General features: G+C 37.6%; 2 protein-coding genes across 4 annotated transcripts in view; both read left to right on the forward strand.

Annotated features, from left to right (window-relative positions):
- Positions 1-1,271: 1,271 nt before the first annotated feature.
- Positions 1,272-6,533, forward strand: LOC128210513 (uncharacterized). Its single transcript, XM_052914863.1, has one exon. The coding sequence runs from the start codon at positions 1,272-1,274 to the stop codon at positions 6,531-6,533; it is 5,262 nt and encodes a 1,753-aa protein (XP_052770823.1).
- An 8,515-nt stretch (positions 6,534-15,048) lies between these two features.
- Positions 15,049-19,513, forward strand: part of LOC128212271 (uncharacterized) — an 81,795-nt gene continuing 77,330 nt past the window's right edge. For all 3 annotated transcript variants that reach the window (XM_052917640.1, XM_052917641.1, XM_052917642.1), the window contains exon 1: positions 15,049-15,130. The gene's annotated coding sequence lies outside the window, so the exon portion shown is untranslated. The remainder of the gene's footprint in view (positions 15,131-19,513) is intronic.

Below are 19,513 nucleotides of genomic sequence, written 5' to 3' on the forward strand. Positions count from 1 at the left end.
CTCTGTTGACCTTGTCATTTAACATGGTTTCGGTCAACCTTTTAAGCATTATGCGGTTGCACCCTGAACTTTCGGTTGTTGTGGTAGAGTTTGATGTATTCCATACAGAGCGGTCACGTTTCGACAGCGTCTCGAACTTTCATCGAAAATTATGGTCCCCTATGCTATGTAAGTTTATATATTGTGTTTTTATGATAGAAGAAATGTTGATTTATATCGTTCAGCTGAAGCCTCTATGCTTGTCAATTACGTTTATGGAGTTTTATGGCATTATTACTTTTCGCGGGGTTTTGTGCCTTTTGTGTCTAAATTTAGAATCTTCGGGATTCCCGTGAGGTCATTAGCAACTATGTGTGCGTCATGGGTGTTTCTCCGCTTCATGTTAGCACGTTGATGTTTGGCCCAGATATTATAAAGTACAATTTGACCTGCTTAATACCGCATCTTTCTCTTTGGCGGCTGTAGGGGGAGTCTTCTATTTTTATTGATCAGTCTAGATATATTGTTATATATGCATTAGTGAATCAGTGTACTAGTTATTGATTAATACTATAGCCATCATATTTTGCATTATGGTTTAATAACTCTGTGACACCATGCCTTTTAGCAAACCGTGTAGATCTAGTCTATATTTCAGATCAGACTTTTTGATATATTTAAGAATGTTATTTTGGCAGTAAATGCTTTATTATGATAAAATAAAACGTTTCTTATAGTTATTACCCAGATCTGTGTTGGTGATCATGGACTAAGACTGATCGGGGTTTACTATAAGAAACTGGCAGTCGTTTTCTATGAGGTCATTGCTATAGTTGTCCAAGTATATTGATTGTTAGGTATTTTTAGTATACTTTCTAAATGAAGATTTGAACAACATAGGGCGCAGTGTTGATCCAGATTTTCTAGAAATCTATATGCGTGTGGATGTTTAATCTATATTTATGTAAATTTCAATAGCATTTCTTACTCGATTTATTCTAGTCAAACTGTGTAGTGTTTCGTGTTTCTAACTGGATCATGCAGTGTCATTAGTTTTAGTGATGGAAATGTACAACTAGTGTTTTGTAATTTTCAGTTTTCACCATTAAAAGATCAGAAGCAGAAAATGGTCATTGTTGGTTGACACTTGCTGCAAGGTCCTACGACTTCGTGTGGCAGCACAGTGAAAAATAGCCATTTGGACACCGGTCAGCTGTACCAGCGTTTACCATGTCAGAACAAGGAATGGATGAAAAAGGACACATACTCCTAAAGGGGAGGAACTCTTTCAAATGAATAGTGAGAAATTTAGAAAGAATGTGCAAAGAGCTGAGAATGAAGTGCGAGAACTAGTTTCACAAGAAAAGCACATAGATACTATTAACACGTCTAATGTCAGAACCTACATAGACAGTCTAAGGAGTGCAAGAAATAACTATGTGGTTGTGTTAGACGAATTTTCTCAGTTCTTGAGCCGAGCAAATACAACAGAAAGCACCCAAGAATGCGAGCTGATTAATACAAACGCTAGAGCCCAAGAGAGGGACGTGACTCAGTTAGTGGATCACATGGCTACATACATCGGTACATCGCGGGTCTCAAGTACACGAACCAGTGCAACAGAGAAAAGAGCACGTGCCGAGGCTGCACGTATTAGGTTAGAGTATGCTAGAAAGGAAGCGGCGATGCAGAAACAGGCAGCGGCGATGCAGAATCAGGCAGCCATTCTCGACGCAGATTTAGGTGTATTGCGTGAAGAAAAGGAAGCAATGGCTGCAGATATTGAAGCCAAATACATTGAAGAGGCAGAAAAGGGTATCCCGCCTCTAGATCTCCCGTTTCAAAACCCAGATGAAAAATCGAGAGAGTATGTTGACAATCTTGAATTTGGTGCCAGTGCTAAAATAAAAGTTGAACCAGGTGTGTACACAGTGCCTCCCGATCTGAATCCTGATCTAAAACCTGTCTCGGTTGGAAATAAGTCGGGAAATGATATTGACACTCTCACAATTTTTTTATTAAGAAAAGAACTGATGCCAAAGAGACTTCAAAAATTCAACGAAAAATCTCAAACATTTCATTTGTGGAAAACTTCCTTCAAAACAGTAATGGCAGAACTTCAAGCTTCACCCGAAGAAGAAGTAGACTTCCTTGTGAGCCATCTTGGAAATGAGAGTCGAGTGTGGGCTGAGAGTTTACATGCAGCTAATGCAGCAGATCCACGTCGAGGTTTAGAGTTGATTTGGGAAAGATTAGAGCATTGCTTCGGATCTCCGGAGAAAATTGAAGAATCGTTGAGAACAAGGATTGAGAATTTTCCGCAAGTCACTACCAGAGACCTAAGAAAACTCTATGATCTAAGTGATCTGTTGCTGGAGATTCAGTCGATAAAGTGTCAAGCCAGATATTCGACCCAATTTTCAATGTTTGATTCATCTGCTGGGGCTAATCTGATTGTAACCAAACTCCCGTATAACATGCAGCAGAAGTGGATTGTTCATGCGTCTAGGTACAAAAAAGACAAGAGTGTCATGTTTCCACATTTTGCGGTCCTTGTTAACTTTGTCAGTGATATGAGCAAGACCTACAATGATCCTGCCTTTCAGTTAACCTCTCTTGGCTCATATGATCAACCTAAGTACAGTCAAAGGCCATCAAAAGTAAACAGCCCTCGGATGTCTAACTTCAAGATGAATAGAGGTCAAGTCTTGGTGAATAGGAAAACTGCATTAAATGATAATAATAGTGACGTTTCCCAAAAGACTTTTGAAAGCACTGCCAATGTACGATGCCCAATCCATCACGCAGGACACAGTCTGCTCGATTGTAATGCCTTCAAGCAGAAAACCATGGAAGCTCGTCGTGCCTTTTTAAAGGAAAAGGGCATATGTTACAGATGTCTGATGAGCAATGAACACATGGCAATGAAATGCACCATGTCGATTAAGTGTGACAAGTGCGGTAAGGGGCACCAAACAATGATGCATAGAGAAATCACAGCTCAGATTGGGACAGAAAAGACAGGGGGTGTTAATGTTACCTCAAAGTGCACAAACCTATGCGGACTGGGCTATAAAGGACGATCATGTGGGAAAATAGTGCTGGTGAACGTGTTCAACCGTGATCAGCCGGAAAAGAGTGAAGTAGTATATGCAATCTTAGACGACCAAAGCAACAGGTCTTTGATAGCCCCAGAACTGTGCGATAAGCTGAATGTTGCGAATGAGGTCTCCGAGTATACCCTTTCCTCTTGCTCGGGTAGTGTTGTCATGGCGGGGAGGCGTGCAACGGGATTGTCTGTTTCATCTTTAGATGGTTTCACTAAACTTGAGCTACCTACCTTAGTTGAGTGTGATGAGATTCCCCAAGACAGGTCAGAGATTCCTACTCCAGAAGTGGCCTTGAACTTCACTCACCTTGAGAAGCTTGCTCAAAGTATCCCTCCATTAGAAGAAGATTGTGAGATACAATTGCTGATTGGGCGAGACTTACCTGCTGCCCATCACGTCTTAGATCAAGTGTTGGGGCCCCGAGAAGCACCTTTCGCGGTTCAACTATCTCTTGGCTGGGTAATCATTGGAGAGGTTTGCCTGGGTAAGATCCATCAGCCTGACTCTGTAAAAGTGTGCTTTACTACAATAAGCAATGAGAATCGTGGCACTACTTTCAGTCCGTGCGAATCTTTCTTAAAGGTCAAAGAAAGAGAAAGTGACCTACTGTTCCAGAAGTCACCTGACGACAATAAAGTTGGTTTATCGGCTGATGATAGAGAGTTCTTGAAGATGATGGACAAAGAGTTTACCAAAGATGATTCAGGTTTGTGGACAGCCCCACTTCCTTTTCGGACCCTGAGGCCAACTATTCCAGACAATAGAGACCAGGCCTTTAAGCGTGCCGTTCTGTTGAAAAGAAGCCTTGCAAAGAACCCTGAAAAGTGCAATCACATGGTGCAGTTCATGCAGAAAATATTTGATAGTGATGCAGCAAAGAAGGTTTCAGAGAACGAAGAAAATGGTCAAGAAAGATGGTACCTACCCCTCTTCGGAGTGTATCACCCTAAGAAAAGAGATAAAATAAGGGGTGTCTTCGACTCGTCTGTTTTCTACAAGGGCTGCTGCTTGAACGAACTGCTGCTTTCTGGGCCAAACCTGACAAATAGCCTCCTTGGAGTACTGTTGCGTTTCCGTCGAGACAAGTACGCCTTTACAGCTGACATAGAGCAAATGTTTTACAGGTTTCTTGTTAACGCAGAACACAGAACATTTCTTCGCTTCTTATGGTTTGAAAACAACAACCCAGAGCGACCACTCGTCATATACCAGATGAGAGTGCATGTTTTCGGAAATAGGCCATCCCCAGCTGTTGCTACCTATGGGCTACGCAAGGCAGTAAAGAACGCTGAACCGGACGTGCAACAGTTTGTACAAAGAGATTTCTACGTGGACGATGCGTTGGCCTCCAGGCCATCACATGAGGAAGCAGTCGGCCTATTGAGGAGTACAAAAGAAGCCCTGTCAGAAAACGGCAAGATCAGGTTACATAAGATTGCCTCAAACGACGTTGAAATTATGAACAAGTTTCCAAAAGAAGAACTGAGCACAACGTTTAAGGACCTAGACCTAGATGACACACTTCCAGTACAGCATAGCTTAGGCTTGACTTGGGATTTGAACCAGGATGTCTTTTCCTTTATAGCACCTGCTGTTGAGAAACCGTTTACCAGACGAGGCCTTCTTTCTACTATTAACAGTGTTTTTGATCCGGTAGGTTTCGTAGCACCCTTCACCATCAGTGGCAAGATGCTCCTTAGAAAGGCTTGTCCAGACGGTTCATCCTGGGACGACCCATTGCCGGAGACACATGTCAAAGAATGGGAATCGTGGAAGACCGTTTTAGAAAAATTGAATGGTTACAAGGTTCCCAGGATGTACATTTCTGAGTCGCTCAGCTTAGCCAGCGATTACAAAATCTGCATATTTTCTGATGCGTCTGAAAGTGCCATCGCGGCTGCTGGGTATGTTGTCATTGATAGACCCGACAGTTCAATGATTGGATTCATCATGGGAAAGGCGAAGCTTGCACCAAAAAACGGGCACAGCATTCCAAGACTAGAGTTATGTGCAGCAGTACTAGCTGTGGAAGTTGGCACCTTTATCGCCGAGCAGTTAGACATTTTACCTTCTGCATTCAGATTTTTTACAGACAGCAAAGTTGTGCTGGGCTACATCTACAACAGATCCCGTAGGTTTTACACTTACGTAAGCAACAGAGTAGCGCAGATTCATGACTTTTCCAGGCCTGAACAGTGGAACCACGTTGCAACTGATTTGAATCCAGCAGATGTGGCTACTCGATCTATTTCAGATGTTGACAGTGTACATGTGGCCCTACAAAAGTGGCTTGCTGGACCGACATACCTTATTGAAGAAGAGTTTTCCCTCACAGGTCCAAGCAGCTTTCCACTCGAGCTCCCAGACGAAGATGCAGACGTGCGTCCAGAGGTTGTCGTTAAAACCACAAAGTTAGAAAGCACATTGCCATCCATCCTTGACTCAGCAGAGCGGTTTTCTACATGGTACAGTTTCATACGGGCAATCTGTACTCTTATCCATATTGCTAGGACTTTCGCTGGTCTTACTATGTGTACTGGTTGGCATGTTTGCAGAGAAAATACAGCCCCTTACCTTCAGCAAGAAGCCAAACACCTGATTCTATTAATGCTGCAGAGGAAACACTTTCCTGGTGAGATCATCGCCCTACAAAGCAATGAGCCTATATCTAGGAAAAGCAGCATCATTTCGCTTTCTCCATACCTGGATGGTGACGGCATGCTGAGAGTTGGAGGTCGTATCAAAGGGTTATCAAAGGACCTGGGAATTGCATCTGCAATTCCATTATTAGTTCAAAAGGACCGAATTACCAAGCTGTTGGTGAGTCACTATCACCGACAAACTTTCCATCAAGGACGTCATTTCACAGAAGGAGCCATACGGTCGAATGGGCTTTGGGTGATTGGAGCTAAAAGGTTGGTTTCTTCCATTATCCATGACTGTGTGACGTGTCGGAAGTTACGCGGCTCCTTGTTACTGCAAAAGATGGCTGATCTCCCATGTGACAGACTTAGTCCAGGACCACCTTTCTCTGCAGTTGGGGTAGACGTGTTTGGCCCCTGGGACATTGTTACGAGAAGAACCCGTGGTGGCAGTGCAAACGGAAAGCGATGGGCTGTCATGTTCTCGTGTCTAACAACCCGGTCAACTCACATAGAGGTCATAGAAGATATGAGCGCATCATGTTTCATCAATGCTCTTCGCAGAATGGTAGCCATTCGAGGGCCAGTTAGAATATTGCGCTCTGATCGTGGGACAAATTTTGTTGGGGCAGCTGACGAAATAGGAGCACATGTCGTAAATGTAGAAGACCCAACATTCAGGGCGAAACTTGATCAGCAAGGCATAATGTGGTATTTCAATGCCCCCATGCGTCTCATATGGGAGGGGTATGGGAAAGGGCGATCGGTGTGGCAGGAAGAATATTGGATGGCATCCTCTTGAGCAACCCTGTGAAACAAATGACACATGAAGTTCTATGTACTCTCATGGCAGAAGTATCTGCCATAATGAACTCTCGCCCCATTGTTGCAGTTGACTCGGACTCGAGTGATCCTCTAATTCTTTCACCAAGCATTTTGTTAACTCAGAAGCAAGGGGAGGTACCTATGAAAACTAGTGACCTTGGCATTAAAGACTGTTATAGAGCTCAGTGGAAGCATGTTCAGGTACTAGCTAATGCCTTCTGGAAGAGGTGGCAAGACAGTTACCTAAATCAGCTACAGCATATACGCAAATGGAAGCAAGAGTGTCCCAATCTGGAAAAAGGCGATGTAGTCCTGATTCGGGAGAAGTCCTTGTGCAGAACTCAGTGGCCAGTGGCGGTGGTGGACGACGTTTTTCCGAGTGGCGATTCCCTAGTGAGGCAAGTTGCAGTCAGGTGTTTTAAGGACGGCAAACAAGTGACCAATACGCGTCCAATCAGCGAGCTCGTGCTGTTGCTAAGTGATTAGTTAAAGAAGTGTTTTCCGTGTTATCAGTGAAGAAAGTGAATTCCGTGTGTTATCCAGTTGTTTGATTCTTTCAAGTTTTTACTTGCATTTGATCTTTAGGCTTATAAGCTTATGAGTATTTTGCCAGTAAACTTTAAGGTATGTCAAACCTTTCGGGCTTTATAGAATACAACTAGCGTATTCCTAAGGCTTGCAAAGTTTGCAATAAGGCTATGAATATATGATTATGAACTTGAAAGGATTGAACCTGGTCAGTGCTTCATTTAATTGTGAGTGCATATTAACGGTGTTGGCGCGCTAAATTCCTGAGAAAAACAAACTTGATGAGCTACAAGTCGCATCCTATTCATTATGGAGATCAACCACTGAAGACAGAAGAACTCCAGCTTCAGTACAGATACATTAATATTTTGCACTTAATATAATTTGTGACACTTTGATTTAGGAGTCTAGCAGTATTGAATGGTTATACTGAGATTTAATCTTAAATCTTAACTTTAAAGGATGCATTTGCTATTATGCTGGATTGTACAAGACAGATTTTTAGAAAATATTGTGAGAATTGAAGCAATCTTGTTCATTGTGAGCAAAACCCTTCCCACAATGTTTTCATTAAATATTTAGCTGTGTAAATGTTGTTCTTATTAGAGTATTGTGACAAGTTGAAACCATTTTATTAAGTACAGTCGGTTGTTTCTTTAGTTAAATTTATTGTTATGGAGTTATATCATTATGATATAAGACGGGGAGTATTCTGTTAGGATAATAGATTTTTCTCATTTTTAAATACCAAGGGACAATACTCTGTTGACCTTGTCATTTAACATGGTTTCGGTCAACCTTTTAAGCATTATGCGGTTGCACCCTGTACTCTTTATTCGGAACTTTCGGTTGTTGTGGTAGAGTTTGATGTATTCCATACAGAGCGGTCACGTTTCGACAGCGTCTCGAACTTTCATCGAAAATTATGGTCCCCTATGTAAGTTTATATATTGTGTTTTTATGATAGAAGAAATGTTGATTTATATCGTTCAGCTGAAGCCTCTATGCTTGTCAATTACGTTTATGGAGTTTTATGGCATTATTACTTTTCGCGGGGTTTTGTGCCTTTTGTGTCTAAATTTAGAATCTTCGGGATTCCCGTGAGGTCATTAGCAACTATGTGTGCGTCATGGGTGTTTCTCCGCTTCATGTTAGCACGTTGATGTTTGGCCCAGATATTATAAAGTACAATTTGACCTGCTTAATACCGCATCTTTCTCTTTGGCGGCTGTAGGGGGAGTCTTCTATTTTTATTGATCAGTCTAGATATATTGTTATATATGCATTAGTGAATCAGTGTACTAGTTATTGATTAATACTATAGCCATCATATTTTGCATTATGGTTTAATTACTCTGTGACACCATGCCTTTTAGCAAACCGTGTAGATCTAGTCTATATTTCAGATCAGACTTTTTGATATATTTAAGAATGTTATTTTGGCAGTAAATGCTTTATTATGATAAAATAAAACGTTTCTTATAGTTATTACCCAGATCTGTGTTGGTGATCATGGACTAAGACTGATCGGGGTTTACTATAAGAAACTGGCAGTCGTTTTCTATGAGGTCATTGCTATAGTTGTCCAAGAATATTGATTGTTAGGTATTTTTAGTATACTTTCTAAATGAAGATTTGAACAACATAGGGCGCAGTGTTGATCCAGATTTTCTAGAAATCTATATGCGTGTGGATGTTTAATCTATATTTATGTAAATTTCAATAGCATTTCTTACTCGATTTATTCTAGTCAAACTGTGTAGTGTTTCGTGTTTCTAACTGGATTATGCAGTGTCATTAGTTTTAGTGATGGAAATGTACAACTAGTGTTTTGTAATTTTCAGTTTTCACCATTAAAAGATCAGAAGCAGAAAATGGTCATTGTTGGTTGACACTTGCTGCAAGGTCCTACGACTTCGTGTGGAAGCAGACAATTTATTTAGTGGTCTGTAAACTTGAAATTTACCCCGAAGCTTGCCGGTACAATGGTCACATGATCTAGAGGATATTCTAATTCAAATCTATACAATCACACGTACTTACTATTGGACTCTATACAGCCAAATGGTTTACCGTAAAGTAAACCTTGAATTTGTTGCCTATGGTCAGTTATCTGCTCCATTACGGAGAAAGAACAATGTGTGTTAATGATGCAATCGGAACATTTTCCATCGAAAACAAATTTGGATGTATGCCAGTACATCAGTAGAGGAAGTTTGTTGAATATAAATAATAGTATTAATTATTTGGAGTGTTTTGATTTGTATTTTGTATTACTTAATTTAAATTTATTTCGAGGGAAGTGTATTATTGCACAAATAAGATTCCCAAAAGTAAAGGTTAAGGTTAACTGCTAAAATGAAATTACTACGCGGTCTACTTGCAGCGTAGTTAAATGTATTTATTTCTGACTCTGTTAACTGTCCATATGTATGTATAGTAGCTTTAAACAATCATGTGGTCAATTAAAGTATTCATAATGTATAAAAATCATCTCTTTTTTGTATCTAAATGTGCTTTTTCATCAAATATTATGCATTCCTGTAGTGGTTTAGCTAAGGCGGAGTGGAATGGCGGTCCACCCTGCCCTGAAATTATTTGAACCCGCTCCTTTGCCCCTTTTTACACAACCTGTCATATTTTTCCCCTCCCTCTTGCACCCTTCTGGCCATTCGATCGTTGTTAATCACAAAGTTACGCCTTAAAGGCCAAGTTTTATCCTTCTACAAGTGACCCCCAAACCGTGTATTGTACACAACCTCTGTGTATTGATCTTAATCGTATTGCCTAATTGTCTATAAGATCTCTGATCTGTATATCCTGCTGTGCAGTTTTGGATGTTTTATTATAGAATTGACCTTAAATGGCCCTTAGCCAATACACAGGAAATTGGCCCCTTCTGTGAAATCAGTACAAATGGCAGGATATGCACAGGAGGGGATTGTCATGCCAAACATTCCTTAAATTAGGCCTTTAGGTATTTCATTGGGCAATGTCGCCGTTCCCTAATCTGTCAAAGATCAGCGCGTGAAAAGGCACACGACCGTCATCACGGCGGGTCGGATTAACGGTAATTCACGCTAATCAGTGTGCTAATTTTTGTTCATTATCACACATCAAAACATCGCAAATTGCCATTTATAATCGGTAATCTACTAATCCAATAATTGGGTCGTGTATCGTTCAATTATAGAAACATCGCAAATAGGTGGAGTTATTGAACGTCACATGATTAAAGTACGTTAAATTTCAATAAAAGTAAAGATATAAAATGTTGTCAAGCAGACGTTAACTTCAAAAACAACAAAAACAATTGATACTTGCATTGTACAAACAAGGCACACCTTTTTAAACATTGTTTCTTTTGAAGCAGACGGTCATTATCATTCGGCAAGTTGGAACTAAGAAAATCAAAAACATGACATATTGACAAATATTTGAGTTTTTTTTGTGGAATGTTCATTATATAAAATGTTTATATAAACCATAGTAACCATAAAACTTTATTTGCTGTATGAAGTGTTTACTCATAGTATTTTCCCATTTGTACCATGCCCAATAATTTTCGCGAGACCGCCGTTTTGTCAGAAAAAATGTTCGGAGTTTATTTCTCAATGTTCTATTAAGTATTAGTGAGTTTTTCATGAAGTATACAGATTTTAAATATTATTTGTTTTTAAAATGTCAGCATATTAAACACTATTTAACAAAAGACGAGTAAATAACAGCAAAGCTGAATGTGACATTCGTACCGTGTCCTGATCGTACCAAAATAAGATTCACCCAACCGCACTTTAATGTTTTTAACAGCTTATTTATAAGGTCATTTAGATTGTTTCAAATGTTTTAAATGTATTTTTTTTTTCATTTTAGATGCTTTTTGGACATAAACTATGTTACATTGCAAATAGGTGACCAGCACACTTTAAGTTAAGCCAAAATAATACGACACATTTCTTATGACCATTCCATCTAGAAAAAGCAATCAAAGTAAATGTGAATTTAAATTGAGGTTTTGTGACATGAGAGAATATTTGTGTCAGGTATTACAATATGTTTCACTTCTCCTTAAATATCCCAACTTCTCCCTAATTCTAGAGGTAGAGGTCAATTCTCCCAAAAAAATCAGCCGAATGAGAGCCCTGGTGATAACAACCCATGATGGTTTAAAACGTGTGACATGTCTAAAGTGAAACTGAACAAGGGAGAATAAGTGAGAGTATTATGTAGGGTTATAACTGCAATGTGTGCATGGACATGTCATAAAATGGACTTTGATATGGTACATGGCCGTTTTTCAACAGTAAAAAGCAACTATTGTGCGCGTTTTTCCTGAAAAGAAAGCACCCTGCCCCTTTTTGGGCGTACCCTATATCCTCTCACTATAAGGACTGTATTAACGTATGCGATGTTTGTCTTTGAAAATATAGTTTAAAAAAGTATGCATAGCAAATTGATTGAATATAAACAAATATGCATGTGTCATTAATTTAATAATACCCTTTGAAATGTGTTAATGTAAGGTTGTTTTGTTTTTTTATCAATCCGCTTATGCACACTGTACATAGAATGTGTTGTAAATTGATATAAATCAATTAATAAAGTATTTGTGGCCCAATAGTTCAAAAGTGTGCCGCCTAGAATACATTTGTTTATAATATTTTATGCATGTACTTGGAATATTTGTATGTGCCTACAGTGTATAAAATCAAGCAGTGTTTTAAGTAGCTCTTTACATTGAAGAATACTACTTATGTATGTTGTGACGTCTGTGGTAATTATACGTCTGCCTTATGCGTGTACCTCTAAGAAAATAATGTATGTAGAAGAAAAACACTTGAAAGTCCAGCATGCTAGGTAAAGAGCCAAAAATATGCTCCTGATCGGTATGATCAATGAACTATTTGTATTGAGACCAATGCATGTGTTCAATGGTTCTTTCCATGAACTGTTTTATAGAGTCCAATGGATGTTCTATATTGTTGGTACAGAGTCTAAACATGTTTTGTAAGGTCCAAGGTTATTCAATGAAGTATATCAATAGTCCAATGTATGTCAAAGTGTTTGTCAGGATGTATATCCTATGAGCCGTTTGTATAGAGTGCAAGTCACGATAATTTATTGTGAAGAGTCAAAACTTCCGGCAGCTTCTGCGGCTCCACGGGCAGGTGGACTCCTCTATCTTGACTTGGCTTGAGAAGAAGACGATGGGACAGTCCAGACTATCAATCACATGGTGATGAACGTGCATCGAGTGACCAGTGACGACCAAGACGCTGTCTGTAATGACTTTGTATCAGCGACAGAATGCTGTGCAGTCACAATTGGAGTGTTTTAACTGCTATTCCATGATGTGCTATTCATCTTGAACTTTATTTATTATGTGTTATTCGTATTGAGCTTTGTTACACTATACATATAACAATTTAATGCATAGTGATGGCGTTCTCTATGCCACAATTAAATGTACTTAAAACTAAATTGAAATCCCTTTAAAATCTCGTAATAAAGTGCTGCAAATCAGAGGCGATTTAAAAAAAAGATCGCCACGGGAGGGGTTACCTATCTCGCATCCATTCTTTCCGAGGCACTAATGTTCGAAATTTAAAAAAAAGGAATATATTGTAACGTGCGAGCCAACAGTTACCTTCGGAGAAAAGCATACTCGACCCTGAAGGGGTCCGCTGGTCTTTATATACAGTAAATCCACACAGAGCCCGGGCTTTGCTAATTTGCATATTACCAACCAAGTAAACATACGTACTATGAACGTACTTTCTTCTATAATGGAAGGTTATATTATGAACGCACATCCGCCGCCTACAGCGGACCGTTTCAATATGAAAACATATAAAAACGTTCAAGTGCTTCATGGTGAAATTATTTTAGTATCATTCTAGTGAGATTTAACCTCATATTAGATTAACCTTACATCTGTTACTAAATCTTACTAATTTTAAGCTTAAACATATTAAAGTCACCTTTTTTATGTTTTCCAAACCTAGCATTTTTGTTTGATTTTTAAAGCCATTTTTTAAAGAATAAGACCACTTGAAAAATTATGTCAACGAAGACTATATTTAATAATTAACATTCAAATCGTGCAGCCGCTGACACTTGGCTACTGTTTTCAGGCTTGTTTGTGAAAGCCATTTTAATATATACATGTACGACGTTAAAAATAAGCTATTATTTTATACAAACGTATCTTGTTTGTTACACTCCTTTAAAACAAATGCTAAATTGCAGAATATCACAATGAATATTTAATTTGAAATGTAAATATAAGTTTTGATCGTATTTGCGTTTATGCTGTATGAACGCAGTAGGGCCAGTGAGCAAATGACAAAGAAGCGCTAGCCGCCCGCACCACGAACAAAAATCTTTTCGTCTCCCGGGATGGCCGTTAAATGGGGTCCCGTGTTTCACTGGTGTACGTTAAAGAACCAGTGCAGCTAAAACCAGGGTTACACCTGTCCATGCAGAATGTAAATAAATAAATAAATAAAAATAATTAATAAATAAATAAACAATAAAAAAATAACAATCTTTTCGGAGCACTCGCCGAATTGGCCTTATCCGAGTGCCAAACTCCGCGCAGTGTTACTTCCCTTGCAGTACAGTAATCACTGCCTTCACAAATATCACGTGATGATAGAAACGGCACGTGATTGCAATTTACAAAATGGACGGAACACCTTTAAAAGAAATTACAGCAACATGTTTCATTTGTTTAGAAAATAAACGATTTTATTCCATAAAAGGAAAAAATGCAAAACGTTCGATACATGTCTGAATAGCTAACAACACATCCATGTTGATATTGTAATTTGTAAATCCTACTTTCAATTTGAAAAAAGACCGAACATTTCCGAATGTTTTTTTTTAATTGTTATTTTTTTATAAAACATATTATGCCTATCAACTGGCGTAAAGTAATTATTTAAGAAAGGATATAAGAATAAATATATATGATTAAAAAAAATGCCATTAAAAGTTTTCATCCAATTTTGGATGAAAATCTTGTGGTGGCAGTGTTACTGTACTGTTTACAAAGGGAAGTAACCCTGCGCGGAGTTTGTCCGAGTGCGAGTATCAATAAGCTTACACACCACCACCTATGAGACGTCAGTAGAGTGTAAAATGAAATGTATAAAGTCTAATTCAGCCAAGTTCAATTAATTTATGTCCTTTAGAGTCGGGTCCTATGACTATGCCTGTTCAATTTTGTAACTGAATACTGTATAGTTTAATTAATGCATGTCATATCGGCATTTTGTTTAGGTATGACGTCACCATTGCGTCATATGTACTTCCGTTTTGTGGAAAATTCTCAATAAAAAAATGGTTTTTTTTTATGACTGATAGACATGTTTTCACATGCTCAATACACTGTAAATAAAAAATATCATTATTCCTGAAACGTTTATACTTGAGTTTCTAGTATTGCTTGATTTATCATTTAGAATAGAGATTTAAGCATAAACTGCTGCCCTATAGTTGGAAGGTCATTTTGGAACAACTGTCATGGCGGACTCTGCATTTTTTAGAGTTTGTATTTCAAGTGGAGAGATTTTTCTTAGGAATAACTTGACCCCCTTTTTATTGGCTTAAAAGGTAATTTAAAGCTTGTACTTTAAGAATATATATGTTTATCATAGTCTGCATTCGCTCGAAATGCCTTTTAATGTTGTCTAAAAATAATCATTTCACATTGAATTATAGAGAAAATGACAATGGTGGTGTGTAACCTTTAGATGGAGTCATATATGTTTTGAGTTTAAAATGCATGATTCTCACTGTGCAAATTATTTATTGTATTCACATATTTCGTTTTAGTCTTCATTAATATAACTAGCATACTAAAAATTCGTGTAGAAAGTTATGCAAATATATTTTACGACATTATCTTCTGGCTGTATAGAAACCATTAGTCAGTGCGAGAGATTATATATAGAAATGAACGACGACATATAATATATCGCATAATATACGAAGAAGAGGCTGTCCCTATTTTTTTCAATAGTTTGCACGCATTTAAAACAGGTAAGAATTAATACGTTATTTCCAAACTCTACAAGAGTTTAAACAGGATCTACATTTTGTATTAGCATATCTATAAAACTATACCAGGTATCATTCAATTCCAGTGAGCCACGTCATATATCTTCAACTTTCGCTTTGCATGCATCTGTAAAGGTTTTTGTTTTAATATCGATTTTCATTTATCAAGAGTTTTTTGGGCTAAACTACCAAACCTTGCACTGATTACATATAACAATTATGTAAACCTATTTAATTTAGGCGATTTTTTTAAACCTTTGCTTGTATATTCTATGTTCAATTATCTACTTTCGTTTTCCATAACCGCATACTGGATTGAACGTTGTACAGTACAGTACATGTTGCGTTCTTAAAAATGTGATGTTTAAAGGTTAAAACATAAAAGGCTTAATTCACCTTTGTATGTAGATGAATATTTAACTTATAATTGTGTTGATTCAAAAAGGATTAAGTGATAGTACAGTGCATTGTTTTATTTACAGTAGCAATTGCGTACATGTGTACTGTATGTGCATACATGTACATGTAGTCACAGTATTAACTTATAATAAGTTATTGGTTGGAGAGCAGTAGTTGGCAGTTTTTGCATGTTTTCGAAGATTTTCTCAGTAGAGCGAAATGAAACGGAAATAATACTTACATTTTATTAAACTAGGGGTCAAGGTCTACTAACTTTACAATATTAAAATTTGTGTCCTTACGAAGCGCGTGCCTTGGGGCCACAAAGGGGGTAATCAATTAGTGCCAATTTACGGATTATGAGAAGTAGTACCCGGCAGTTTTATTTCAGTACCGCTCCTTGACTATAAAACCAATATTTATCGCCTTATTAAGTATAATTTCCCTATGGGCGCCTCTATTGAACAGGGAAGTAATACTGGTAACCAAGCGCTGGAGTAGTCTCGCTTTAACAACGCGTCTAAAACCACACCATGGATACATAAAATTTTGAATATATCTCAATATTGTTTGATAGCGATTGACGGGCAGTATGAAAATATCATTTCAACAGGCTTTTTTAAAAATACATTTTGCTGTGATTCATCGACAAATAATCGTTCGTAACCAACACTTGACTGTCGGTAAATGCTAGTGCTATAATTAGATATACAAATTTATTTAATTGCACATTCGCAGTAACATTCACGTGAGCACCCCCCACGAGAAAGTTGGCGAATTTTTTGACATTTCCAATACTTTTTGTAAATAAAATGTTTAAACGTACGCTTTTTGTTGGATTCGATGCAAATGGTGTTGCTTGGATACGGTTCTTTTTTACCATTCTCACCTTTTTTAAGAAGATTTTAAAAAAACATGAATAACAATCGATTGCCGGCTACTGCTTTCCGCCGGCTACTGCTCTCCAACCAGTATAGTGATTATTTATACATTTTAGTCTCTTCCATATGCTGAAATGATAATTGTTCATACAATTACAAAACACAATGTAAGCATATTGATCCTTTTGAATAAACATATATAAAAGCCACCACATATATACCCCCCCCCCCACCAAATCGATAATAAAAAGACAAAAATATTCCCAGTCTTTTTAAATGATGATGGTGAAATTGTAACTTAAGTACTAAATCACAAGAATTCTATGGATCGCCAACTCATACTCAATCGCAAGCATCCATAAAGAGCTTGCTGTTATCTGTAAATAATTTGCATCAACTTGCAGACTTTCTCAGGGATCCATTAAAGGAGTAGCATTTTTGTAACGGTTGTCCACGGATTAATTTTTCATAAACTGCTCCTAACAACACATAACTATCCGTACATTATGTTATTTTTATACAATATGTTACGTTTACGTTACGATTTGTTTACAGAGTAGTTCCTAAAAAATGTTTACGGAGTAGTTCCTAAAAACATATATTCTGGTTGTTTGTAAAATGTAAAAGCTTAAATGAATTATACCATTCCATTATATACCCTGAACTCCTAAAAAGCTCCTAAAATACCTGTAAATTGCTCGTAGAAAACCGTGACAACTCATAACAAATTCTTGAATTTTGGTGTATATACATGGTAATAACTGGTAATAATCATAAGTAATAAACCGTAAGTTAAGCCAAGTTGTAAAGATATCACGTTTTGGTGACCAATATCCCGGCGAATATTGATTTTTAAAATTTATTGCAGATTTGTGATTTCAACATAATCTTTTACAGCAATTTCTTATCTATCATATTTTAGAACATTTGCAATGATTTATTCATGCATTTTTATAAAAAAAAGAATTTTGTATCACCATACCATTTGTGCTAGTGTTACAATATTGCCGGTAAAAACTTGTTTTTTTTAATATTTTGATCCAAAGAAGTATTTTGTCTTGCACTAAATGGTTCATTTATCTATAAAACAGATTGTACAGACAAAAAATAAAGATTGTTTCGTTTTTCTCAAATAAATTTATTGAAACAAACCCAAATTGGACAACAAGACAGAAAATGTTTTCTGCAAACATAGGTTTTCTTTTTATATCAGATCAGATAAGCTATAAACATAAATGTTTTGTTGTGGTGATATAAATGTCTCTAGTATGGTGCAATTATCATTACCTTTGATATTAATCATATATATTATAAATTGCTAATTGTGAGTATGTGCTAGTGTTATCACAAGACAGAATGAGTAACATTAGCAGTATGTCACATTAGCAGTTGGACAGAATGTTTCACAACAAAATAAAATACAGACCTACCACAGACTGTTTGAGCTTGATACAGTATAAGACAAACTATATAAATGATTGATAAACACAGTCAATTGATAATCACAAAAAAATCATAATAATCATACAAGATTTGACGAAGTTGCAGTGTGACAGACGTACACATTTTATGAGCTTCTACAGCTGAAAATAGTTTCTTTGACTCTTCATTTAGTTTAAATGTTGTTATAATGTTTTACTCATTTGAGATTTTAATAACCTGTTGTTACAATATAATTCTATTGCTTCTCATATAGTTCCTACTAGTTTTGTTCATGTTGATTTATAAATACACTGTTGACCTAAGTTTATATGGTGTCAGACTGAATGACGAATCCTGGAAACACTGTTCCCGCAGCAGTTTGATTAAACAATCTCGTAAAAAAATATACCAATCTGGATAGAATAACTTCCAATACGAAAAACCAACAATAGAACTAAAGATCAGACTGTTGTGTGTCGTAAAGGCCTAGCTTAAGCCTTTTAAAAGTGACCCTCCCCCTTTTAAGGCCTAATTTAAGGAATATTTGGCATGATAATCCGCTGCTGTGCATCTCCTTCTAATCACACTGGTTTGACAGTAGGGGCCAATTTCCTGTGTTTACCGGTATGTTTATCGGCTCATGGCCATTAAGGGTCCATTTCTATCTTAAAATATCCCATACTGCGCAGCAGGATACTCAGATCAGAGATCTGATAAGACAATTAGGCAATTATGCACCAATCAACTGTAACCACGGCCCCCCAGGTCCGGGGGTATACTGGGGATAGCCGGGGAAAAGGGCCGTGTTTTTACTTTCCAGGTGGCCCCACATGGCCGTGTGAGTGCGGTGGTTTTGTCTTAGTGCCAAATTTAGCGGAGATATTGACTTATATAGAGTCTCTGGGGTGCGGGGGGCATTTGGCCGGGGTTTTACCATCAGTTCGTCCCCGCAGGGCGGGGATTTTACCCGGGGTTTGCTGGACCAAAAGTCAAAGTCCCTGCTATTCCCCGGACCTGGGGGGGCGTGGTTACAATTGACTGGTGCATTAGATTAAGATCCATTTACAGAGGTTGTGTACAAATACAGTGTCATAAGAGATTGATCAGAATTCTTTACCCCGAACTGTATATGCCTACACAGTGACATGAACACTGATCAAAAGATCTTATCATAAAAAAGGCAAACAAACATCCAGAACTTTAAAACCTGTAACAAGAACTACCCCACCTGCAGTAACCTTGCATATAATCCAACCCGACACAGCAAAAGACAATTCTTATAAAATAATGTTTAATGTAAGTAAATTGCAACAGTCAAACAATTCAGACGATTTACACATCATATTCTTGTCTTTAAGGGTATAGTTCTGAAAAAGAAATTAAATTATTACATACTTTCTGTTGAGATATGAGAGTGTTCTAAGTTATATATGTCTGCCTCTAACACAAGAAGTCGTGTGTTTGGTTTGATCCCCACCAGGGGTACTTTCTCATTGCCTCACAAAACTAACACAATATGTAATGTTTTCTACCAAGGGAGCAGATTTGAGAGATTAAATTCACAGAGCTGTCTTCACAATCTTACAAACTAAAACAAAACACTCGAACGTAAATGCCATAAATTCAAACATTTTAAATTTTTAGCAACAGATCATTTTAGATA

This window comes from Mya arenaria, chromosome 12 (genome assembly GCF_026914265.1).
Source record: "Mya arenaria isolate MELC-2E11 chromosome 12, ASM2691426v1".
Lineage (NCBI taxonomy): Eukaryota > Metazoa > Mollusca > Bivalvia > Myida > Myidae > Mya > Mya arenaria.

What these genes read in the sequence shown, in the direction of transcription:
- LOC128210513 (XM_052914863.1), top strand. Translation starts at nt 1,272, where the DNA reads ATGAATAGTGAGAAATTTAGAAAGAATGTGCAAAGAGCTGAGAATGAA.